The sequence below is a fragment of the Somniosus microcephalus genome, chromosome 17, assembly GCF_052327205.1.
Source record: "Somniosus microcephalus isolate GS21.2 chromosome 17, FLI_Smic_1.0, whole genome shotgun sequence".
Lineage (NCBI taxonomy): Eukaryota > Metazoa > Chordata > Chondrichthyes > Squaliformes > Somniosidae > Somniosus > Somniosus microcephalus.
Window position 1 is genome coordinate 69,544,821 of NC_141003.1, and position 25,765 is coordinate 69,570,585.

At 44.6% G+C, this 25,765-nt stretch overlaps 1 protein-coding gene and 1 long non-coding RNA gene across 4 annotated transcripts in view; one reads left to right on the forward strand and one right to left on the reverse strand.

Annotated features, from left to right (window-relative positions):
* Positions 1–6,074: 6,074 nt before the first annotated feature.
* LOC147105831 (uncharacterized) overlaps positions 6,075–25,765 on the reverse strand; it is a 57,739-nt gene continuing 38,048 nt past the window's right edge. For both annotated transcript variants that reach the window (XR_015081599.1, XR_015081598.1), the window contains exons 2-3: positions 12,886–12,956; positions 6,075–6,542 (exon numbers count right to left, since the gene is read on the reverse strand). This is a non-coding gene — a long non-coding RNA (uncharacterized LOC147105831). The remainder of the gene's footprint in view (positions 6,543–12,885; positions 12,957–25,765) is intronic.
* The window catches only part of LOC147105832 (NACHT, LRR and PYD domains-containing protein 1 homolog), a 48,237-nt gene continuing 29,940 nt past the window's right edge, over positions 7,469–25,765 (forward strand). Inside the window, exons 1-5 of one of the 2 annotated variants that reach the window (XM_086010602.1) lie at positions 7,470–7,750; positions 13,493–13,556; positions 15,721–16,068; positions 20,850–21,011; positions 22,193–22,222. In XM_086010602.1, the coding sequence (XP_085866728.1) occupies positions 13,496–13,556; positions 15,721–16,068; positions 20,850–21,011; positions 22,193–22,222 (601 nt within the window). In that variant the 5' untranslated portion in view covers positions 7,470–7,750; positions 13,493–13,495. Of the gene's footprint in view, positions 7,751–13,492; positions 13,557–15,720; positions 16,069–20,849; positions 21,012–22,192; positions 22,223–25,765 lie in introns of both variants that reach the window. The other variant, XM_086010603.1, reaches the window with a different exon arrangement.

A 25,765-nucleotide genomic window follows, 5' to 3' on the forward strand; every position in this document is an offset into this window, starting at 1 on the left:
ACATCCCCTGTGGCCAGAGAGGTTCTGAAAATTTGTGTCAGAGTCCCTGCAATCTCCTCCTTTGCCTCACACAGCAGCCTGGGATAAATCTCGTCTGGGCCTGGGGATTTATCCACTTTTAAGCCTGCTAAAACCATTAGTACCTCCTCCCTCTCGATGCTAATATGTTCAAGTATATCACAGCCCCCCTGCCCGATTTCTATGTCTACATCGTCCTTCTCCATAGTGAACACAAATGCAAAAAATTCATTTAAAACCCCACCTACATCTTCTGGCTCCACACACAGATTGCCACTTTGGTCCCTAATGGGCCCTACTCTTTCCCTAGTTATCCTCTTGCCCTTAATATACTTATAAAACACCTTAGGATTTTCCTTTGTTTTGCTCGCCAGTGTTATTTCATGGCCCCTCCTCGCTCTCCTAATTTCTTTCTTAAGTATCCCCCTGCACTTTTTATACTCCTCTAGGGCTTCCTCTGTCTTTAGTCCTTTGTATCTGCCAAAAGCCCCCCTTTTTTTTCCTAATCCATTCTCGTATATCCCTTGACATCCAAGGGATTATGAGGGACCTAGATAGAGTGGATAGGAAGGACCTATTTCCCTTAGCAGAGAGGACAATGACCAGGGGGCACAGATTTAAAGTAATTGGTGGAAGGATTAGAGGGGAGCTGAGGAGAACTTTTTTCACCCAGAGAGTGGTGGGGATCTGGAACTCACTGCCTGAACGGGTGGTCGAGGCAAAAACCCTCATCACATTTAAAAAGTACTTGGATATGCACTTGAAGTGCCGTAACCTACAGGGCTACAGACCAAGAGCTGGAAAGTGGGATTAGGCTGGATCGCTCTTTTTCAGCCGGCACAGAAACAATGGGCGAAATGGCCTCCTGCTGTGCCATATATTTTTATGATTCTATGATATGATTCAGCCAAACTGGTCTGTGCTCTACAGGGGTCTCCTCCCACCTCTATTCATCTCACCCTGTCAGCATAACCTTCTATTCCTTTCTCCCTCATGTGTTTATCTAGCTTCCCCTTAAATGCATTCTTGCTATTCACCTCAACCACTCCTTGTGCACATTTAGTTGCATACCGTGGAGCCTTGCGGGCCTCAAGAGGATACTAACAATCGAAGTGTGTACCAGGAATCCTTATGGGCCACATATATAAACTTAAAAATTAGGTTTATTTTGTTCATGGGATGAGTGCGTCGCTGGCAAGGCCAGCATTTATTGCCCATCCCTAATTAGAACATAAGAACATAAGAAATAGGAGCAGGAGTAGGCCAATCAGCCCCTCAAGCCTGCTCTGCCATTCAATAAGATCATGGCTGATCTGATCCTAACCGCCAATCTACTATCACAGAACCATCTCCTGAATCTAACAGAATTAGACACACGAAATAGGAGCAGGATCAGGCTACACAGCCCCTGGGCCCGCTCCGCTACCCACAGGGCCATGACCGATCCGAACCCAGGCTCAAGTCCAAATTCCTGCCCGCTCCCCGTAACCCCTAATTCCCTTTACTTCTAGGAAACTGTCTATTTCTGTTTTAAATTTATGTAATGATGTAGCTTCTACAGCTTTTTGGCGCAGCATATTCCATGGACCTACCACCCTCTGAGTGAAGTAGTTCCTCCTCATCTCAGTTTTGAAAGAGCAGCCCCTTATTCTAAGACTATGCCCCTAGTTCTAGATTCCCCCCTCATCGGGAACATCCTCCCCGCATCCACCCGATCCAACCCCTTCACAATCTTATATGTTTCAATAAGATCGCCTCTCATTCTTCTGAACTCCAATGAGTAGAGTCCCAATCTACTCAACCTCTCCTCATATGTTCATCCCCTCATCCCCAGGATTAACCGAGTGAACCTTCTTTGTACTGACTCGAGAGCAAGTATGTCCTTTCTTAAGTATGGACACCAAAACTGTACGCAGTATTCCAGGTGTGGTCTCACCAATACCTTGTACAACTGAAGCAATACCTCCCTATTTTTATATTCTATCCCCCTAGCAATGAAAGCCAACATTCCATTGGCCTTCTTAATCACTTGCTGCACCTGCATACTAACCTTTTGAGTTTTTGCACCAGGACCCCCAGATCCCTTTGTACTTCAGTACTTTCCAGTTTCTTGCCATTAAGATAATAACTTGCTCTATGATTTTTCCTGCCAAAGTGCATAACCTCACACTTTCCAGTATTGTATTCCATCTGCCAAATCTCTGCCCACTTACTTAGCCTGTCTATGTCCCCTTGCAGGTTTTTTATGTCCTCCTCACTCACTACTTTCCCTCCTATCTTAGTGTCATCTGCAAACTTTGATATGTTACACTCGGCCCCCTCCTCCAAATCGTTAATATGGATTGTAAAGAGTTGGGGACCCAGCACCGACCCCTGCGGAACACCACTAGTTACTGATTGCCATTCTGAGAATGAACCATTTATCCCAACTCTCTGCCTTCTGTTAGATAGCCAATCCTCTATCCATGCCAGAATATTACCCCCAATCCCATGATTTTTTATCTTAAGCAATAGTCTTTTGAGTGGCACCTTGTCAAATGCCTTTTGGAAGTCTAAATACACTACGTCCACTGGTTCCCCTTTATCCACCCTATACGTTACTTCCTCAAAGAACTCCAGCAAATTTGTCAAACATGACTTCCCCGTCATAAAACCATGCTGACTTTGTCCTATTAAATGATGATTATCCAAATGTCCTGTTACTGTCTCCTTAATAATGGACTCCAATATTTTACCTACCACAGATGTTAGGCTAACCGGTCTATAGTTTCCAGCCTTCTGTCTACTGCCCTTTTTAAATAAGGGTGTTACATTAGCAGTTTTCCAGTCTGCTGGGACCTTTGCTGAGTCCAGGGAGTTTTGGAAAATTATTACCAATGCATCCACAATCCCTACCGCCACTTCCCTCAAGACCCTAGGATGTAAGCCATCAGGTCCAGGTGATTTATCCGCCTTGAGTCCCATTATTTTACCGAGTACCACTTCCTTAGTGATTTTGATCGTGTTTAGCTCCTCCCCCCCCTATAGCCCCGTTTGTCCAGTGTTGGGATATTCTTAGTGTCTTCTACTGTAAAGACTGATACAAAATATTCATTCAGTGTTTTTGCCATCTCCCTATTTCCCACCATTAATTTCCCGGTCTCATCCTCTAAGGGACCAACATTTACTTTAGCCACCCTTTTTCTTTTTATATAACTATAAAAACTCTTACTATCTGTTTTTATATTTTTTGCTAATTTACTTTCATAATCTATGTTCCCTTTCTTAATCAATCTTTTTGTTATTTTTTGCAGTCTTTTAAAGTTTTCCCAATCCTCTATCCTCCCACTAGATTTGGCTACCTTATATGCCCTTGTTTTTAGTTGAATACTATCCCTAATTTCTTTACTTAGCCACGGATGGCTGTCTTTTCTTTTACACCCTTTTCTTCTCAGTGGAATATATATTTTTTGGAAGTTGTAAAGTAACTCCTTAAATGTACACCACTGATCATGTATCGTCTTACCCTTTAATCTGTTTTCCCAATCCACTCTACTCAATTCCGCTCTCATACCTTCATAGTCTCCTTTATTCAAGCTTAGCACGCTTGTTTGAGATCCAACCTTCTCACCCTCTAATTGAATATGGAATTCAACCATGTTATGGTCACTCATTCCAAGGGGATCCTTTACTAGGACATTTTTAATTAATCCTGTCACAGGACCAGATCTAAGGTTGCTTGCCCCCTGGTCGGTTCAGTTACATACTGCTCAAGAAACCCATCCCTAATACACTCAATGAACTCATCCTCAAGGCAGCCCTGCCCAATTTGATTTGTCCAATTAATATGATAGTTAAAATCCCCCATAATTATAGATGTTCCCTTATTACAAGCCTCAACTATTTCCTGATTGATACTCCGTCCAACATAGTTGCAACTGTTCGGAGGCCTATAGACTACGCCCACTAGTGTTTTTTTCCCCTTATTATTCCTTACCTCCACCCAAACTGTTTCATTATCCTGATCTTTTGACCCAATATCATTTCTCTGTATTACAGTGATTCCTTCCTTTATTAACATAGCCACCCCACCTCCCCTTCCTTCCTGCCTGTCCTTCCTGATCGTTAAATAACCTGGTATGTTTAATTCCCAGGCATTGTCACCCTGCAGCCATGTTTCTGTAATGGCCACAAGATCATACCCATATGTAGTTATTTGTGCCATTAACTCATCTATTTTGTTACGAATGCTACGTGCATTCAGATAGAGAACTTTCAAATATGTTTTGTGACACTTAGTTCCTGCTTTTGCCCTTTTTATTACTTTACCTTTTACTCCATACCTTCTGCCCCTTCCTGACACGCTCTGGTTTTTAATTTCCCCACTGCTACCTAAGTCTATGACCTTCTCTGTTGTCATTTTTATTATTTGCTCTCTAGGAACCTCCCCCCCACTAGTTAGTTTAAAGCCCTCTCTACAGCCCTAGTTATATGATCTGCCAGGACTCTAGTCCCAGCACTGGCCAAGTGAAGCCCGTCCCAACGGAACAGCTCCCTCCTTCCCCAGTACTGGTGCCAGTGTCCCAGGAAGCAAAACCCATTTCTCCCACACCAGTCTTTGAGCCACGCATTTAACTCTCTAATTTTATTTGTCCTAACCAAATTTGCTCGTGGCTCAGGTAATAATCCAGAGATTATTACCCTTGAGGTTCTGTTTTTTAATTTGACCCCTAGCTGTTCATACTCCTTTAACAGAACCGGCTTCCTCGTCCTATCTACGTCGTTTGTACCAACATGGACCACGACAACTGGATCCACCCCCTCCCACTGCAAGTTTCTTTCCAGCCCAGAGGAGATGTCCTTAACCCTGGCACCGGGTAGGCAACACAGCCTTCGGGACCCTCGCTCTCGGCTGCAGAGAACTCTATCTATCCCCCTAATGATACTATCCCCTACCACTACAACATTTCTGTTTACTCCCCCCTCTTGAATGGCCCCCCGTTCCACGGTGCTGTGGCCAGGTTGCTCATCCTCCCTGCAGTCCCTGCTCCCGTCCCCACAGGGAGTAAGAACCTCGAACCTGCTGGACAAGAGCAAGGGCTGCAGCTCCTCCAGCTCTACCTCCTGGATCCCCGTACCTGCCTCACTCGTAGTCACACCGTCCTGTCCCTGACCATGGGCTACATCTGAATTAATTAACTTCATAGGTGTGATCACCTCCTGATACATAGAGCCCAGGTACTTCTCCCCCTCCATACCCACCTCCAAAATCCAGCCCTTTGTTTTTCAGCATTCTGCTTGCTGACATATAATCCAGTTAACAGTTTCATTCTAAATTCCTTAGTAGAATTTTCTCTCTCTTCTATCATATTGTATCTTGTGACCCACATCTGGCACAAATATACTTGCTACCACTCCGATATTGAGTTCCTTCAATTAGCCTAACAATTTTGACCTTGTGAGTGATCCATGTTGTTTGTTTTTAGAGCAGCTGTTTCCTTCTGCAAGTATTTAATATATTACAGGTATAAATAGAACCTAGACCTGATTATAAAATTCTGGGTACAGCCCATTAATCCATAGCAGTAACTTATACTCAATGGTATTGAAATTTTGCTGTCTGATATTAGCATACAAACATCACAAAGACCAGCTACTTCCACTTCCGTAATATCGTCTGTCTCCACCCCTGCCTCCACCCATCTGCTACCTCCATCCATGCTTTTGTTAACTCCAGTCTCGACTATTCCAATTCTCTCCTGGCCGGCTTTGCACCCTCAATAAACTTGTGTTCATTCGAAAACTCTGTAATTTAAAGAGTGTTATTTCCTCCACCCCCTGAATTGACAGCAGTGGTGCGCAATCATCTCTCCTGAATCCGACTCGTTCTCCACTTTTCGAGCTTAGGATGTCAATTCCCAATCCTGTTTCCAAACAATAACCATATTCAAGTCTTCTGAATATTAACTACAGCATCTGGAAACCCTTTCATGTAGAGGACTGATGATTTGGAGGAAAATAAGGAGTGTGAGCAATGAGTTGTGGGAGTTAATAGGATGCCTTCATAAATGGTCACATTTTGATGAAAATATACAAACTAAAAGCAGTGCCTTTATTGTATTATGTTTGCGATTTATGATTTGTGAAGAATAATTTTCATCCAATCGTGAATTTAAAAAATCTGTCTGAATTTTAATCCATCCCATTGATCGGTAGCTTCCATCTGTTCGAGGTTTGGTGTAAAATGATTGAAAAAGTCAAGTGTCTCGGTCGGTAGGGGACAGCTGGAAATTGTTTAGTGATGGAAGCACTTCATAGCAAGAAAGCGATTGTGGTCCTCTGCTGGCTCCATTCCCTGAAGAACCTTTCTCAAATGTCATGTTATGCTTGTCCTGATACTTCAGATACACCATGGATTGGAAATGGCCCAAAAGATCCAACCGCAAATACACCATGGATTGGAAATGGCCCAAAAGATCCAACCGCAGAAGGAAGCAGAATTGCAGTACTGATCGTTTGTGTAGTTCTCGTTGGAGCTGTTACAACTGGAATTGGAATTTGGAAAATCAAAAACAGAAAAGGACAAAACTTTAGCACTGAAAGTAAGTCAAGTAATTTTCATCAACAGAAGCAAATCTGAAACATAATGATTACCAGTGTCCGCACTGTGTGTGAAAACTGTCATTGATGTTAGAATAGGTTTATTATCAGATCTTTTATTAATAGGTGATGTGATTGTTGAATTTTCACAACTTCTATTCCTGTTAGTCTAACTATCTTGTGTTACTGTATTTATCGACTTAATCTCCATCTCGTAACTTTACTGTAAAATGATTTAACAAGTCAACCAGGGCTGAACTAGTTCTCAATGTCACCAATCAGTATCCCAAGACATCTATAAAGTCTGCACAGGAGGCTTTTATTACAGCAGCTTACATTTCTATGGCACCTTTAACATAGGAAAGAATTCCAAGGCACTGCACAGTTGGTCAGATCCAAGTCCCCAGCCCAACACATTCTGGACCTAATATCAATTTTTATTGATTTTTTATTTACTCAGCAGAAATGCAATTAATCACATCTGCAGCCCAAATGTGGCCAATGGCCAACGATAGAAAACATTGATCACAAAGTAATCCCCTTCACTTTCCTCTGGTAGACAGTGACTGAATGTTTAGCACTGGCCGCTTGTCTGAATATCAGTGGATCAATTATCACCTGATGTTAAATAAAAACAGAAAATGCTGGAAAGGCAGGCCAGGCAGCCTCTGTGGAGAGAGAGAGAGAGAAACAGAGTCAACGTTTCAGGTCGATGACCTTTCATTGACTCTGTTTCTCTCTCCACAGATGCTGCCTGACCTGCTGAGTATTTCCAGCATTTTCTGTTTTTATTTCAGATTTCCAGCATCCGCAGTATTTTGCTTTTGACCGACTGATGTTTGTTTTCCATTTTGAGCTGGATACACGAACCGAACTAAAGCAGCTTCTGCGGTCGGCTCAAACCCAGGCCAGGGAGTTCTGCAGGGTGAGGAAGGCTCTCAAGTGCAACAATTGATTTCAACAGCACATCTTACGATACTTTAATTTGTATTTTTGCATATGCAGCAATGCACAGGACCGGCGTCTTAGATCCATTTTGTTCTGATAATTCCCTCCCCTTTTTGGCGACGAGGTTCCGTAAACACAGGAAACGAAACTAAGTGAAACTTCAACTGCGCAGCTTGTTTAAAGTGGAGCCGCTGGAACAGGAGAGGTAGGTTCAGGACATAAAATTGTCCAAATAAAATCAGGAGAGAATGTGTAACATTCGGAAGACCTGTGGGTGTGTGTTTACTTCTTCCATCGATGATCAATGCTGAATATCGACCGTGGGCGTTTCACAAGTCAGTTTCACTTCTGCAATTTGCGCCCCGACAATAACAATCGGCCACAACCCTCCGCCCAAACTGGCCCAGGGATCTTTCCTCCTGACGCTCTGTGCCCGGTTCGTTGGGTTTGGCTCCGGCTCCAACTTTCAGATCCGTTCCCCAGTTGGGGGGGGGGGGGGGTTTAACGCACAAGACTCAGATTCGGCAATTTAGCGCCGCGTCCCCGCCGTTGCTGCGCCAGCCGTCATTTTGATTGGGTCCTTCGGATAGAGGGGAACGGGACCCTCTCCCCAATTCAGTTTTCAAGTACCAATGGGCATATTGCACTGCCCAGTGGGATCCACAGGGAGAGGGGGCTCCTTGTGTGCACCCCGGAGTGGGATCACGCAGTGTCCACTGGTACGATTGAGGCCTTCTGCGACCGATGGGCATCACAGGGCGTTAACGGCATCATTGACCATGTACATGCCATTGTGATTAGGTGTTAGCCATGGCTCAGTCGTCGCACTCTCACCTGAGTCAGAAAGTCGGGCTTCAAGCCCCACTCCAGAGATTGGAGCTCCTATTCTAGGCTGACATTCCAATGCAGTACTGAGGAAGTGCTACACTGTCAGAGATGCCATTTTTCAGATGAGACATTGAACCTGCCATTTCGGGTGGACGTAAATAATCCCGCGACACTATTTCGATGAGCAGGGGAGTTCTCCCTGGTGTCCTGGCTGATAATTATCTCTCAACAAACATCATAGGATATACGGCACAGAAACAGGCCATTCGGCCCATGCCGGCGTTTATTCTCCACTCGAGCCTCCTCCCGTCTTTTCTCATCTAAATCTATCAGCATAACCCTCTATTCCCTTCTCCCTCATATGCTTGTCTAGCCTTCCCTTAAATGCATCCATACTATTCGCTTCAACCACTCCCTGTGGCAGTGAGATCCACATTCTCACCACTCTTTGGGTAAAGAAGTTTCTTCTGAATTCCCTATTTGATTTCTCGGTGACTATCTTATATTGATGGCCTCTAGTTCTGCTCTTCCCCACAAGTGGAAACATTCTCTCTGTTTCCACTCTATCAAAATCTTTCATAATTTTAAAGACCTCTATTAGGTCACTCCTCTAGCCTTTTTTTTTAAAGAGAAAAGAGACCCAGCCTGTTCATCCTTTCCTGATACGTATACCCTCATTTCTGGTATCATCCTTGTAAATCTTCTCTGCACCCTCTCCAGTGCCTCTATATTCTTTTTATAATATGGTGACCAGAACTGTACGCAGTACTCGTAAGTGTGATCTAACCAAGGTTTGATATAGGTTTAGCATAACTTCAGTACTTTTCAATTCTATCCCTCTAGAAATAAACCCTAGTGCTTGGTTTGCTTTTTTTATGGCCTTGCTAACCTGTGGCACAACTTTTAGTGATTTGTGTATTTGTACTCCGAGATCCCTTTGTTCCTCTACCCCACCTAGACTCCCACCCTCCAAGTGATAAGTGACCTCCCTATTCTTCCTACCAAAATGTAATACCTCACATTTATCTGTGTTACATAGAAACATAGAAGATAGGAGCAGCTCCTATGGCTGATCATCCAAATTCAGTACCCTGTCCCTGCTTTCTCCCCATACCCCTTGATCCCTTTAGCCTTTTAAGAAATATATCCAACTCCTTCTTGAATATATTTAATGTATTGGCCTCTACTGCCTTCTGTGCTAGAGATCCACAGGTTCACCACTCTCTGGGTGAAGAAATTCCTCCTCATTTCTGTCCTAAATTGCCTACCCCTTATCCTTAGACTGTGACCCCTGGTTCTGGACTCCCCGACCATCGGGAACATCCTGCATCTAGTCTGTCCAGTCCTGTCAGAATTTTATAAGTTTCAATGAGATCCCCTCTCATTCTTCTAAACTCCAGTGAGTACAAGCCCAATCGACCCAATCTCTCCTCATACATCATTCCTGCCATCTCAGGTATCAGCCTGGTGAATCTTCGCTGAACTCCTTCCATGGCAAGAACATCCTTCCTCGGATAAGGCGACCAAAACTGCACACAATACTCAAGATGTGGTCTCACCAAGGCCCTGTATAATTGCAGCAAGACATCCTTGTTCCTGTACTCAAACCCTCTCGCTATGAAGGCCAACATAACATTTGCCTTCTTAACCGCCTGCTGCACCTGCATGCTTACCTTCAGCGACTGGTGCACAAGGACACCCAGGTCTCGTTGCACTTCCCCTTCTCCCAATCTATTGCCATTCAGATAATAATCTGCCTTCCTGTTTTTGACACCAAAGTGGATAACCTCACATTTATCCACGTTAATATTGCATCTGCCATGCTTTTGCCCAATCACCCAACCTGTCCAAATCATCCTGGAGTTTCTCGGCATCCTCCTCACAGCACACACGCCCACCCAGCTTTGTGTCGTCTGCAAACTTGGAGATATTACATCTAGTTCCCTTGTCTAGATCATTAATATATATTGTGAATAGCTGGGGTACAAGGACCGATCCCTGCGGTACCCCACTAGTCACTGCTTGCCACTCGGAAAAAGACCCATTTATTCCAACTCTTTGCTTTCTGTCTGCCAACCAGTTCTCTATCCAAGTCAATACCTTGCCCCCAATCCCATGTGCCTTAACTTTACACGCTAATCTCTTATGCGGGACCTTATCGAAAGCCTTTTGAAAGTCCAAATACACCACCTCCACTTGTTCTCCCTTATCTATTTTACCAGTTACATCCTCAAAAAATTCCAGTAGATTAGTCAAGCACGATTTACCTTTTGTAAATCCATGTTGACTTTGTCCGATCCTGTCACTGTTTTCCAAGTGCTCTGCTATTACATCTTTTATAATGGACTCTAGCATTTTCCCCACTACCGATGTCAGGCTTACCGGTCTGTAATTCCCCATTTTCTCTCTCACCACCTTTTTTGAATAGTGGGGTAACATTAGCTACCCTCCAATCCATGGGTACTGTTCCAGATTCCATCGAATGTTGGAAGATGATCAGCAATGCATCTACTATTTCTAGGGCACTTCCTTAAGTACCCTAGGATGTAGATTATCAAGCCCTGGGGATTTATCGGCCTTCAATCCCATCAATTTCCCGAACACCATTTCCCTACAAATACTGATTTCTTTCAGTTCCTCCCTTTCATCAGACCCTATGTTCCCAACATCTCTGGGATGTTATTTGTGTCCTCCTTTGTGAAGACAGAACCAAAATATGTATTTAATTGGTCTGCCATTTCTTTGTTCCCCATTATAAATTCCCCTGATTCTGACTGCAAGGGACCTACACTTGTGTTGAACATTATTTGCCAATTATTTGCCCATTCTGCAAATTTATTAATGTCCTCCTGTAATTTGTTGCAGTCCTCCTCAATATTGACTATCCCACCTAATTTGGTATAATTCGCAAATTTAGAAAGTGTTTTTGATTCCAATGTCTAAATCGTTAATATAAATTGTGAACAGCAGTGGTCCCAGCACTGATCCTTGTGGAACACCACTACCCACCTTCTGCTACTGTGAATAGCTACCCTTTACTCCTACTCTCTGCTTTCTGTCTTGAAGCCAGCCAGCAATCCATTCTGCTACTTGTCCCCTAACTCCGCATTCTCTGACCTTGTTCATCAGTCTATTATGGGGTACCTTATCGAAGGCCTTTTGAAAATCTAGATAAATTACATCATCTGCATTATCATTGTCTACTCTCTCTGTTACCTCTTTAAAAAATTCAATAAGGTTGGTCAAGCATTGACCATTGCTGTTTGTAGGTCTTTGCTGTGCGCAAATTGTCTGTTTCGTTTCCTACATTAGAACAGCAACTACACTTCAAAATGTACTTCATTGGCTCTGATCACTCACGTCGGCGGCCTTCTTCTGTCTAGTGAAATGGGTAACATCAAAATGGCCCCCCGCCCCCCCCCCCCGTCTCTGGAAAAGAATTGGATGCATCGCAGGTTATGGTCTCGGAACAGAATTTTTTGCAGCTGGGGGAAAGATTAGCACGTTTTAAGTTGCCATTTTATTCTATGGGTACAAGTTTCAACTTCAGGGGGTGAAACGGGTGGTAGAGGATTGGCCATCCGTAATACAGCACATTTTGGATACGCTACCGCCTGTTTTATGCCCCACAATCTTCCATAAACTCATCTAAAGCCTTGTCTCTCCACCTTCCTCTCCTGTTTTAAGATCCTCCTTAAAAACTGCATGGTTTCTGTGCCAGCTCTCTTTGCTAGAGCAATCCAAAACCAATCCCACTTCCCTGCTCTCCTAGCGCCATAGATATTACAAGGCAGAGAACTATTGCAACTTCGGTGCCGTTAATCAACTGGAAAGGCTTTTCTGCTGCGCTCAACTCTTCAGGCACTTGGACAGTAGGCCTTTCACTGGCCACTCTCAGCTGCTTTAAGCCGCCAGCAGTTTGTCAGATGTAACTGTCCTGAGGAGGCGCAGACCAATGTCCTGCACCAATCCAAGACTGTCAACAAAGGACTACTGTAGGATCAGAAATACACGAACATCCATCAAATATACAGAAATTCGGGTCAGAGGCTTCCCGCGGGTGCAAGCCTCCAACCTGCACTTACCTTGCGCGCCGGCCGTTGAGCTGTGGGCCTGCATGGGATTCTGATCCTGGGCCTCCTCCAACTGCCGGCGCGCAGTGCTTGCGTATTCCAGGGGCGCAGTTAGTTCGATGCATCCCCTGGGATCACGTGGGCCATGGAGAGCCAATGGTAGCAGGGAATGCTTCATTCATAAGTTTGACAGACCTGTCAAACCTATAAATACTATAAGCCCCAAAACATCACTAAATCTTCAATTAAATTTTTTTTTTAAATCACATTTTTAAAATAACTATAAATTACATTAAATAACTATTAAACAATCATTTAAATTTTTGAAAAAATTAATTACATTTTCTAACGGGGCTAAAAATAAACTTACCCTTTAAAGTATTTAAAAATAATAAACCTGTGGAAAAAATGTTTTAATTTTAATTAATTCACCACTTACCTTGTTAAAAGCAGGCCTTGCGCCTGCTTTTTAAAAGTGTAACTGCTGGAGACTTACCCTCCCGGAGAAACCTGTATAAAAAAAAAACACAAAAAAACGTAAGTTCGATGCGCACGTGCTGCCTCTCTGGCGCACACGTTCCACCTGTCAACCCCTTTCAGGGGAACGGAAGTGCCGGTTTCCCGCGCATGTGCAGTGCATGCACGAAACCGGCACTTTCCTTGGGCCTACGCGTGAGTACCCCGCGCGTACTCACCCGTGGGGACCTGAATTTCTGGGCCATTAACTATGAATCCACATGCAGTGATAATGAACCACAGTGACCACGTGAGAGAAAATAAAACGTTGCAAATTTAATTTTAAAATGTGAGTCTTATGCTGTCTGGTTTTGAGCCATCTTATTGGGGATATTTTGAATGGACTACATGATTTCTGCATTAACTTTCTGGTCACCCCCTATCTAATCCCTTTCACTTAAGGCGCCAGTGAAACTTGACGATGTGAAGTACCATTATCGCTCACCCTGCATACACTTTTGCCAAAAATCTTGAAAGAGATGCCCAAAAATGCATCCTGGTAACTCAAGTCTATTTTTGTGTGTTTTCAGACAATGGAGAATCCTCTGCACCCCACGCTGTTGTCACTTCTGTTTCTTCAGCAGCTCCTTTTGGGTAAGTGCTTTGTCTTTATTCGGGAGCTTTGTGTCAGTATGTAATCTGCTGTCTGGTTGGTTGTCACAGGATATGAAGCTGCCCTTAAGTCAATTAATCTTTCTTTATTGGTTATTCATCAATCACTTCACAAGTGTTCCGTTAACAGTGAACCCGTTGCTCAACAATATAATGATGAATAATTCTCTGTGGGTGTGTCTCTTCCACTATCCTCCCTAATTATCTGTCCTCGTTTATTCTTCTCTCCTGTTTTATTATTTTTAACTATTTTTACTTTATTTCTAACTAATCAGACCAATTCTAACATTCCTTCTTTTTCTTTTTTCTATTTTTAATGCTATCCCACGTAGATTGTGAATGGGGGCTAGAGGAGATGGTAAGAAATCGTTGAGTCTGGAGAGAGAGTGAGGTCAGCAGAAATTCTTGTTTTGTACTGAGTTGTGGCATAGACTCCCCCAAAAAAGTTAATGCTTTTTTGATTACTTCCTTTTAAAAGAATAAATACCTGTTGAAGAATGGGGCTGGAGGTTAAACACAACTATGGAAAGAGCGTGCATTTAAAAAGCACCGTATCACATCTTTCGGGACATCCCAAATGCTTCACATCCAAAGAGTTTTAAAGTGTAATCACTTCTTATGTGGAAAAATGTGGCAGCCAATTTGTGCATAGCAAGATCCCACAAACAGCACCTGAGATGAATGACCAGTTAATTTATTTTTGGTGGTGACGGTTGAAGGAGGGACATTGGTCAAGACAGCAGGCAAACACCCTGGGGGAAAAATTCGGTTGCTTTGCGCTTCCCGTTAGCGCCCTAATAATGGGGAGCAAAGCAACTAGCGCCCGGGCGCAGCGATGTTCGTGCTGCTCGCGAAGTTGAGCAGACATTTTGCGGCGGCGCTAAACACTTCCGCCACAATCTCCTGCGCCCGCAGATCGTGACGTCAGTCAAGCGTGTAGCGCCCCCTGCCTTTCCACCTGCCGCTAGCAATGACAGGTTGAGGGGAACGTTTTGCAGTCGGGAAGTGCTATTTAAAGGCGGCCGCTTCCTGCCTTTTTTTGTCTGCGATATTTTTGCACCACGCATTCTGAGAGAGAGAGAGAGAGACTTCTGGAGAGATTCAACGCTGTGTGAAGGAGTTTTGGGTACAGAGCAGCACTTTGCAGGTTCATTTTGATTTGACCTTCCTTGCATCAATTTAGAAGAGACTGTGGGGGCTGCACTCTGAGCTTTTTCCCTGGGCCTCTCCATTGTTCTTTCCAGCAGATTTGATGTACAGGTCTCTCCAGGCCGAGATTCAAGGCTGCAATGAGCAGGGTGTGGATGGAGAGCAAGATCGACCCTCCCCTTTAAGAACTGGCCGGTGCCATTGTGTCTGTGTTCCATTGCTGACTGACATCACCTGAGCTTCACCAGCGCTCTGAGGTAGCACCTCGCTCCTCGGCTTTAGTGCCTTAAGAGAGGTGTGTAGCGCCTGATTTAGCGCTCCAATCACCTCCAGGGGCGATAGAAGCCAAGTTTGCAGTGGAGGCGATAATTAGCGGCAGGCGCTAAACTTTGCGCCCGGCCAATAATTGCACCCCAAATGGGGCGATACTGATTTTCTCCCCCCCGTGTTTCTTCAGATTGTGTCACAGAATCTTTTATATCCACTTGAACTGCCAGATCAAGTAGATAGGGTCTCAGTTTAACATCTGAAGGACAGCATCTCTTTCAGTGCTTCACTGGAGTGTCAGCCGATATTATGCATTCAAATCCTGAAGTAGGCCTTGTACCTGTCCATAATGAACAAATACACCATGATCCACATACTGCTGGGACCATGGCTGAGTCATCATGGATGTTACAGCTCGGCAGCGTTGTAAGTGCATGTTGGGAGGTTGGATTAATGCTTTTCACGTTTGTCTTGTACCCTGTAGTGGAGAGAGAGCTTTTACACTTTTCTTTTGCAATTTGGCCACCCTCGAGAGATTGAATGGGTTGGGTGAAATCCACCACACAACCGACTGTACATGGGATGGACACACTCAATAGGCCAAATGACCTTTTCTTGTTTCATGCTTCCTGTGTTCCTGTTTCTTCTATATAAAGAGAACAAAGTGATTCCAATGACTCCACGTTTGTCTGTAAAATGATATATATTGTATGTCCCATATTTTTATTAGGTGAAGGATCTTTCGCTCGGGCCTGTGGAGTCTTGGGTGAAGGTGTGTTGCTGCCCTGCACCTTCCCTGCTGCAGCCAGGTTCAATCTGCAGGATCTTGTCATTAACTGGCAACGGACAGACAGTCTCACAGTGGTTCACAGCTTCTACAATGAGGTGGACCATCCAGAGTATCAGGACCCAGCATTCAGGGGACGAACTGAGCTGTTTCCCCGGGAATTCCCCAAAGGGAATGCAACGCTTAAACTGAAAGGAGCGACTGTATCAGACAAGGGGAACTACATCTGCTATGTAATTCAAGAGGACGGGAAGGGGTACATGGAGAATGTGGTGGAGCTGGAATTGCTTGGTGAGCGCATGGACATCTCCCAGCAGTAAAAGAAAATAAACCCAAGTTTTGTTGAGTGAATCGTGCTTGGTTAGGGAGTCAAATAAATCTGCCATTTGCCCCCAAATTCAGAAGTGCTGCAAAGCTTTGATGTATTTTAAAGTGATCCTACTTGGGGGAGGTTCATGAGAATGGAGCTTGTTAGAGTATACAGTATAATTGGATCGTTCATATAGTGAGCCACCTGTGTGCCATACAGATGATGAATATTATTACAGTCTGAGTAAAAACATCCACTTATCAATTACTCTCTCCATTTGAATCACTTGACTCAGGCCCCTATCTTTCTTCAGTCTGAGAAGAATAACATAAGCCCCTTTAATCTGGTATTTAGATTTGAAGTGCGTTCCACCTAACTTGACCTGAAGCCACCCATATTTGCAGAGTCATGTTATGAACGAGGTCCCAATGCACCCCAGGCACAAGCCTGACACTTCGCATCTAATGAATACAGAAACCCAACCAGTGCTGCAGACCTAAGAGGCCTATAGTAAGTCTGTCGGATTCAAGGTCTTCTGGCTGTTGTCCTAATCAGCTCGGAAGAAGTCCACCTTTGATCCCTCTGCTGCCGTCCCTGGGGGAAAAGGGGACTTGCCTTGTTGCAGCCTCCAGGACATTGCTGCCTGCCACTCTCCAATCAGAGGCTGGGCGCAGGGTGTGAGGCCCACTTCATTTGGGCATCCCCTCAAAGTATGCCCGCCTGGTGTTGGTGGAGGAGGATGGGATGGGATTGCTGGTTACACGTTCGCCCGCCTCGTTAGCATGTCTCCAGCTGCCACAACCCCGCCCATCTCCGGGGAAACCCTGCAAATCCTGAGCAACATACAGTGGACGGAGACCCAGCGTTGGAATCTCCTTGCCCTTTTTTTCCTTTTGCGCTTGGGAACTGAGCATCCCCACAGTGCATAAGAGAGGAAAATCAAACCCCATACTTTCGTTCCTAACTCCCAGACATTTTCAGTTCAGATTCCAAGTAGTCCTAGGTCAGACTATGCGGAGTTCCTAAAGTACAACTTTATTGTCTGTATTGTATGGTTAACCACCAGGTCCAACACATCATTAACTCTGTTAACACATCAGCTTGTTTAATGGTTAAATCAGCTGCAATCATTCAGTTCACATATCAATTACAGGAAACTCTCGTTTAAACGGCACCTAAATATCTGGAATTCTCTATTAACCGGCAAAATTCATACTCCGAAAACACCTCAATAACCGGAAATGTTGCCGAGTCTGAGTCTCCCGCGGTGGCCGAGTTAGTCAGTGGGGGCAGTTCTCCAAACTGCCACTACTCGGCTTCTTGGCGCTGTCGGAAGTCCGAACACCTCAATAACAGGAGTCTAACTCTCCCGCGCTGCCGGGAGTACCCAATTACTGTATACTGCACATTTCTTGATTTTTTTTATTTTTGTTTGTTAAAAATAGCCTCGGTAGATAACCCTCTCCATCATCCGGAATTTTTAATCAACCGGCACCATTCCGGTCCCATCGGTGCCGGATACCAAAGAGTTTCCTGTAATGTCTTTTAGGTTTATTACACTCTAGATATTCCCCATGCATGTGCTCATTACGATTCTCTATAGCCTTTAATCCTTTATTTCTTTAGATATTTATTGTAATAGGAACTTATTCCCTTTCTACACTGGAGTTCCTGTTAGTTGTTCAGTGAAGCTGAAGTTCCTATTACAATAAATATCTAAAGAGATAAAGGATTAAAAGCCACAGAGAATCATAATGAGCACATGCATGGGGAACATCCAGAGTGTAATAAACCTAAAAGACATTAATTGATATGTGAACTGAATGATTGCAGCTGACTTAACCATTAAGCAAGCTGATGTGTTAACAGAGTTAATGACGTGTTGGACCCGGTGGTTAACCATACAATACAGACAATAAAGTTGTACTTTAGGAACTCTGCAATAGTCTGACCTAGGACTACTTGGAATCTGAACTGGATATCATGTCACTTGCACAAGTCCCCAGGTGCGCCTCTCCAATTTTCGAAAGCTGACTGAGAGAACACCTGGTAAAATGAGGGCAGGTGTATATCATTCAGCTGCTTTATTTCACAGCAAGTGAGCATAACTCAGCAGTTATGATCAGATTTACTTAATTCACTAAGTAAAACTTGTCTTTGCATTATAATGCAAAATAATGACATGTTTTCCCACATCAGTGGGTTGTCTTGTTTGATTTAAACAAGGCTTCTTCGGCAGCACCTCCCAAACCCGCAACCTCTTCCACCTAGAAGGACAAGGGCAGCAGGCGCATGGGAACACCACCACCTCCAAGTTCCCCTCCAAGTCACACACCATCCTGACTTAGAAGTATATCACCGATCCTTCATCGTTGCTGGGTCAAAATCCTGGAACTCCCTCCCAAACAGCACTGTGGGAGTACCTTCACCACACGGACTGCAGTGGTTCAAGAAGGCGGCTCACCACCACCTTCTCAAGGGCAACTAGGGATGGGCAATAAATGCTGGCCTTGCCAGCGACACCCAGATCTCATAAGCGAATTTAAAAAAAAGGACAATTTCTAATTACCTTCCTGCATTTTAACCTTCTGAGTGTGATGAAAGTCTGCCCAGGCAACTTAGGCAGATAAAATATTGGGAAACACACATTGACCGTGAAGTTTTTGAAACTGTGTCCACAGATTTTGGGGGGGGTGGGGGGGGGGGGGGTGGTTGGCGGGCTGGGCCTGGGCTGGCCAACACCTGCTGAGCTTGTGTGACCAGGGACTAAAACACAATGGCTGTGGATCAACTACTGAAACAGGTGACTGAATTGCTTATTGTTTTAAGTCATGGAGAAACAATTGAACTACCTAGCACTTTAGCATTTAACCATTGTACCTCGGTGCTTTTTTAAAAACTTGTGTGAGTACATGTTTCTTTAAAAACCCAACATTTCAATTAATTATACAGATCTTGCGCTAATATCACTGGATTCAATATACAGATCTTGCACTATCACTAGATTCAGTATACAGATGTTGTTACAGTAATATTGTAAGACAGTTAGAATCAGACACCAAATATGGTTTGCAACATACTCCTTTTATTGTATTCGACCAAGCCCAGACACACACAATGGGCTAGAAATTCTTCTCGGGCAGTGACACAAAATGGGCAGTATCAGATTGGCTGCCCATTATACGCAGCACCTGATAGTCAGTTCTATTGCAGTAAATGGAACTGAATATCAGGCACTGCATGCAATGGGCGGCCATTTCGATGCCACCTGTTTTGTGCCACCGCCCGAGACGAATTTCTAGGCCAATGTCTTTGAGCAGTAGACATACAGAGCAATAAACAATATTACTCGTGTTCCCCTGGGTAGATAGGTAACCTTCGTCAATCCTTTTGATCCTGACTCCTCCGTTACATTGCCCGTCTCCGTCCCTGCCTCTGCTCATCCGCTGCTGAAACCCTCATTCATGCCTTTGTTACCTCTAGACTTGACTATTCCAACGCACACCTGGCCAGCCTCCTATATTCCACCCTACGTAAACAAGGGCATCCAAAACTCGGCTGCCCGTGTCCTAACTCGCACCAAGTCTCGTTCACCCATCACCCCTGTCCTCGCTGACCTACATTGGCTCCCGGTTAAGCAACGCCTCGATTTCAAAATTCTCATCCTGGTTTTCAAATCCCTCCATGGCCTCGCCCCCTCCCCATCTCTAATCTCCTCCAGCCCCACAAGCGCCCCCACCGCCACCCAGATATCGGTGCTCCTCTAATTCTGCCCTCTTGAGGATCCCTGATTATAATCGCTCAACCATTGGTGGCTGTGCCTTCTGTTGTCTCTGCCCTAAGCTCTGGAATTCCCTGCCTAAACCTCTCCACCTCGCTACCTCTCTTTCCTCCTTTAAGATGCTCCTTAAAACCGACCTCTTTGACCAAGCTTTTGGTCACCTGCCCCAATTTCTCCTTATGTGGCTCGGTGTCAAATTTCTGTTATACTCCTGTGCAGCACCTTGGGACGTTTTACTATGTTAGAGACCATATATAAATACAAGTTGTTGTTGACCACTCTCTCTACAAATTGTTACAGAAAGCTCAAGATCTTTATAGGCCACTCTCACGAACATTGTCATTGCTGATTCATTATGGCAAGTGAATATAGTGCTATTGTGAGCAAGACCCCCCAGAAATGAGGTATTTCCTTCAAAAACACCAGATGCCAAGTTGTTTACTATTTAGGATGTAACTAATCATCCTGAGCTCGATTGTCTCACTTCCTATCTCAAGACTGCCTTGGCTATCTCATTTCACAATGTGACCACAAAAATAAGTCAACAGGCACAAATCACACATCCTGCACAACAGTCAGCTAAATTGTAACATGACACATTAAACCCTAAAGCACGCCGGAAATGAACAACTTTAACTATTTCATTATTTCTAGCCACAGTACAAATCCACAAGCCAGTTAAGTAAAAAGAAAGCAAAATACCTTAATCATATGAGATTAAACCAAATCCTAACCCTACGTATATATAGACACAACTAGGGTACCGTACAATATCAGTAGATTTAATATACATATCTTATACTATTATCACTAGATTCAGTATACAGATCTTACACTAATATCACTAGATTCATTACAAGACTATTAAGTGGTGGAAAAAATTATATCGCCATTTCACAGGAAGATTTGGTGATCCTGTCTTATCGCAGTTCCTAATGGAACGCTTTAACCATTTGGTCATACTTCTGCTAAATATCCTAGGTACATCACAGGATACTGGAACTGATGCCACAGATCCAGTTTTGAGAAGACAAAACCGAAAAAATGGACTGGTTATTACAGCTGTAATTCTGGTTGTTTTAATTGGAGTTGGAGTTGGAATTTGGGAATTGAAAAACAAGCAGCAACAAGATTCTGACGAGAGTGAGTAAAATGTTTAGGAAAACTGGGCACTCACCAAGCGACCTATATAAATACGAATTTAGTACTTTGAAAGAATCTTCTACAACAATTGACTTATAAAATTCAGTGTAAATTTTCTTGATTATTTATGGGTTACGGTTTCTTTACATTGATGTGAATTTACTACAGTATATCCCACTTCTGTGCTGGCTGTGCCTTAAAAAACAATGTTAGTGTTTGCCACACAGACCGAGAGCTTTATAGATATAATAAAATGGTGAGCGTTATAAGTGCAAGACGTGATATGATTGAGTTACATCGACGTGTGATATGATGGAGTTATAGAGATGTGCGATATAATTGTTAACTTATACTAAGGATACCATGTTTAGTGTTGGACGACTTAGGCTGCATTTACACTACAGACATAGCTTCATTGTGAAGTGGTTTTAATCCACACCAACGTTAATAAGTTGTAAGGGTAGATTTTCCAAATTACCATTCCTAGCATGTGACGCTCTGCACTGGGACTGCAGATCTTTTAAATCTCCTCCATCGGGTAAGTTGAGGATCAGGGGTTGACTTGACTGAGGATTGCGAGCCCTTTCTCCAGGGGGAAGCTTCACTGTGGGCTTGGGTCAGCTCCTGACTCCAGAATTACACAACAGCTTAGTACTGTGGGTTGTGAATCTTTGGAATTCTCTGCCTCAGAGGGCTGTGAATGCTGAGTCTTTGAGTGTATTCAAGGCTGAGATAGATAGATTTTTGGACTCTAGGGGAACCAAGGGATATGGAGATGGGGCGGGAAAGTGGAGTTGAGGTCGATGATCAGCCATGATCTTATTGAATAGCGGAGCAGGCTCGAGGGGCCATATGGCCTACTCTTAATTCTTATGTTCTTATCAGTGAGAAGTAAGGTTGTAGTGTAAATGGAGCCTCAAACTGTGCTTCAGGCTCACCGAGCAGCAAACTGCTACACAAGGTCCACACAACAATGTTCCACGCATTCCTTGTCATTGTAATCTGAAGCACTGCGTGTGACTTGTGGAGAATCTTGTCCGATTTGTTGTCATTTAATCTCGTCAGGTGTTTAATTTTTCGATATGTAGTATGTTTGTGAATCCTACAAATTCCACCTGCGGCAAGTGACATCACCTGTTAAGAAGCAGACACTAACTCAAGCTTCTTCTGGTTTTTTTCAGAGGCACCTTTGCTGGGAGACTCTGTAGAAGGTAATGAGCTGAGCGGTGTTTTGTGTTCTTATTGGACTGCAGACTATATCATGTAGCTGTCTCCACCTAAATAATAAAAATGGGCTCCTTGTTAACTATTTGAACCCACTATACAAAAACCCCCACCTATTCTTCAGAGGACTGTGATGACATGTTCGCTTTTGCAATTTAGCCAGACAAAGAATAATATTCTAATTATTAAGAAATTTGGAGATGGACTCCATGTGCTGAAGGAGATATAAAATATAGACATGTGCCTGTCAGGTTTAGACTGTATATTGGCAACATATTAAAAAGCCACTTAGCTTATCGGGTTTACTCCTTTCGGAAAGCGTGTACAGCCTAATAGATATCTGCAGTTCAGTGTCCTCCGAAGAGTCACCGGAATAAGCCCACACCAATGGGGAGAATAGGAAGTACAGTACCCTTTTAAGAAAAAAGCAAAATACAGCAGATGCTGGAAATCTGAAATAAAAACAGAAAATGCTGGAAATATCAGCAGGTCAGGCAGCATCTGTGGAGAGAGAGCGACAGAGTTTGTGGGCTGGATTTTGGGGTCAGCGGGCACAATCGGTGGCGGGTCAGGTGGGAAAGTGTTTGTTTTCCCCGCAGCGGGTCAGGGCCACGCGCCTTTACCAAATGTCAGGTCTGCCAGCGCTGAGCAGATCCGACACACAGCGGCAGGGGAGGCAATTAAAATCATTAGTGGCTTGTTTACAGCCACTTAACAATGGTTTTTCTCCCAGCTTTTCGAATTTGACAGGTTGCCCACCGGTTTCTCACTGTGCCTAGACCTCGTCTGTGAAGCTGAGGTGGGAGGTCAGTGGCCATTGAATCAGCTGATGGGTTGACAGCTTCAAATGTCAAGTCAAAGCTCCCAGCTGATTGAGAAATGTTCCCTTAACCACTAGCTTCTCTAAACTGCATTTCCAGTACAGCTTAAGAATGTTGCAAGTCTTTACACAAGTCTCCATCCAGTCTGACCTCATTACCTCTCCCACCATTGACAGATCGCTTCTGTCATCTGTACACTTTTTTTATTTGTTTATGGGATGTGGGCGTCACTGGCAAGGCCAGCATTTATTGCCTATCCCTAATTGCCCTTGAGAAGGTGGTGGTGAGCCTCCTTCTTGAACCGCTGCAGTCCGTGTGGTGAAGGTACTCCCACAGTGCTGTTAATTAGGGAGTTCCAGGATTTTGACCTAGTGACGATGAAGGATCGGCGATATACTTCTAAGTCAGGATGGTGTGTGACATGGAGGGGAACGTGGAGGTGGTGGTGTTCCCATGCGCCTGCTGCCTTTGTCCTTCTTGGTGGAAGAGGTTGCGAGTTTGGGAGGTGCTGCCGAAGAAGCCTTGGCGAGTTGCTGCAGTGCATCTTATAGATGGTACACACTGCAGCCACGGTACGCCGGTGGTGGAGGGAGTGAATGTTTAAGGTGGTGGATGGGGTGCCAATCAAACGGGCTGCTTTGTCTTGGATGGTGCCGAGCTTCTTGAGTGTTGTTGGAGCTGCACTCATCCAGGAAAGTGGAGAGTATTCCATCACACTCCTTACTTGTGCCTTGTAGATGGTGGAAAGGCTTTGGGGAGTCAGAAGGTGAGATACTCGCCACAGAATACCTGGCCTCTGACCTGCTCTTACTGCCACAGTATTTATGTGGCTAGTCCAGTTAAGTTTCTGGTCAATGGTGACCCCCAGTATGTTGATGGTGGGGGGTTCAGCAATGGTAATGCCATTGAATGTCAAGGGGGGGTGGTTAGACTCCCGCTTGTTGAAGATAGTCATTGCCTGGCACTTGTGTGGCGTGAATATTACCTGCCACTTATCAGCCCAAGCCTGAACATCGTCCAGGTCTTGTTGCATGCGGGTATGGACTGCTTCATTAGCTGAGGAGTTGTGACTGGTGCTGAACACTGTGCAGTCATCAGCGAACATCCCCGTTTCTGACCTTATGTTGGAGGGAAGGTCATTGATGAAGCAGCTGAAGATGGTTGAGCCTAGAACACTGCCCTGAGGAACTCCTGCAGCGATGTCCTGGGGCTGTGATGATTGACCTTCAAAAACCACAACCATCTTCCTTTGTGCTAGGTATGACTCCAGCCAGTGGAGCGTTTTCCCCCCCCGATTCCCATTGTCTTCGGTTTTACTAGGGCTCCTTGATGCCACACTCGGTCAAATGCTGCCTTGATGTCAAGGGCAGTCACTCTCACCTCATCTCTGGAATTCAGCTCCTTTCTCCATGTTTGGACCAAGGCTGCAATGAGGTCAGGAGCCGAGTGGTCTTGGCGGAATCCAAACTGGGCATCAGTGAGCAGGTTATTGGTGAGTAAGTGCCGCTTGATAGCACTGACTGACACCTTCCATCACTTTGCTGATATTGAGAGTAGACTGATGGGGCGGTAATTGGCCGGGTTTGATTTGTCCTGCTTTTTATGGACAGGACATACCTGGGCAGTTTTCCACATTGTCGGATAGATGCCAGTGTTGTAGCTGTACTGGAACAGCTTGGCTAGAGGCATGGCTAGTTCTGGAGCACAAGTCTTCAGCACGATAAAGTTTTAAGTTTATTCCAGCTAGGTTAGTAAATAGTCTGTTAAGTAGAAGTATGGCAGGGCAGCTCACACCCCTGGAATGCACATCCTGTGCCATGTGGGAAGTCCTGGACACCTCCTGTGGTCTGGATGACCACATGTATGGGAAGTGCCACCAGTTACAGCAGCTTGAGCACCGGGTTACGGAGCTTGAGTGGCGGCTGCAGTCAGTGCTGTGCATCCGCGAGGCTGAGAGCTACATGGATAGCACGTTTCGGGAGGTGGTCACCCCACAGCTTAAGAATGTGCAGGCCGAGAGGGAATGGGTGACCGCCAGACAGAAGAGGAGGACCAGGCAGGTAGTGCAGGAGTCCCCTGAGCCCATCTTGCTCACCAACCAGTATTCGGTGCAGAGTACTGGTGAGGACGATGGTCCCTCTGGGGTGTCCTTCCAGTGCCACGTGCTAGTGAGTACAGAAATAGGAAGATAGAGCAGATGAATGCGTGGCTGGAGAGATGGTGTAGGAGGGAGGGCTTTAGATTCCTGAGGAATTGGAACCGTTTCTGGGGGAGGTGGGACCTCCACAAGCCAGACAGGTTGCACCTCAATGGGAATGGGACCAATATCCTCGCGGGGGGTTTTGCTAGTGCTGTTGGGGAGGATTTAAACTAGCTTGGCAGGGGGATGGGAACCTGAGGGTAGAATCAGAAGGGACAAAGCTAAGCTGGAAATAGAAGATAGGGGTTCAGATGAAGGGGTATTTAGGAAGGAGAAGGCAATAGTGCAGGGCAACGACAGGGGTAATGATAACCAGAATGTATCAGGAAGGGGCAGAGCGTACAAGCATAAGAGTGCACCAGAAAACAGAGTCAGAGTAAGGAAAAATGATCAGATAAAATTAAAAGCTCTTTATCTGATTGCCGCAGCATTCGTAACAAGATAGATGAGTTGACGGCACAAATAGAAATAAATGGGCATGACCTGATAGCCATTACAGAGACGTGGTT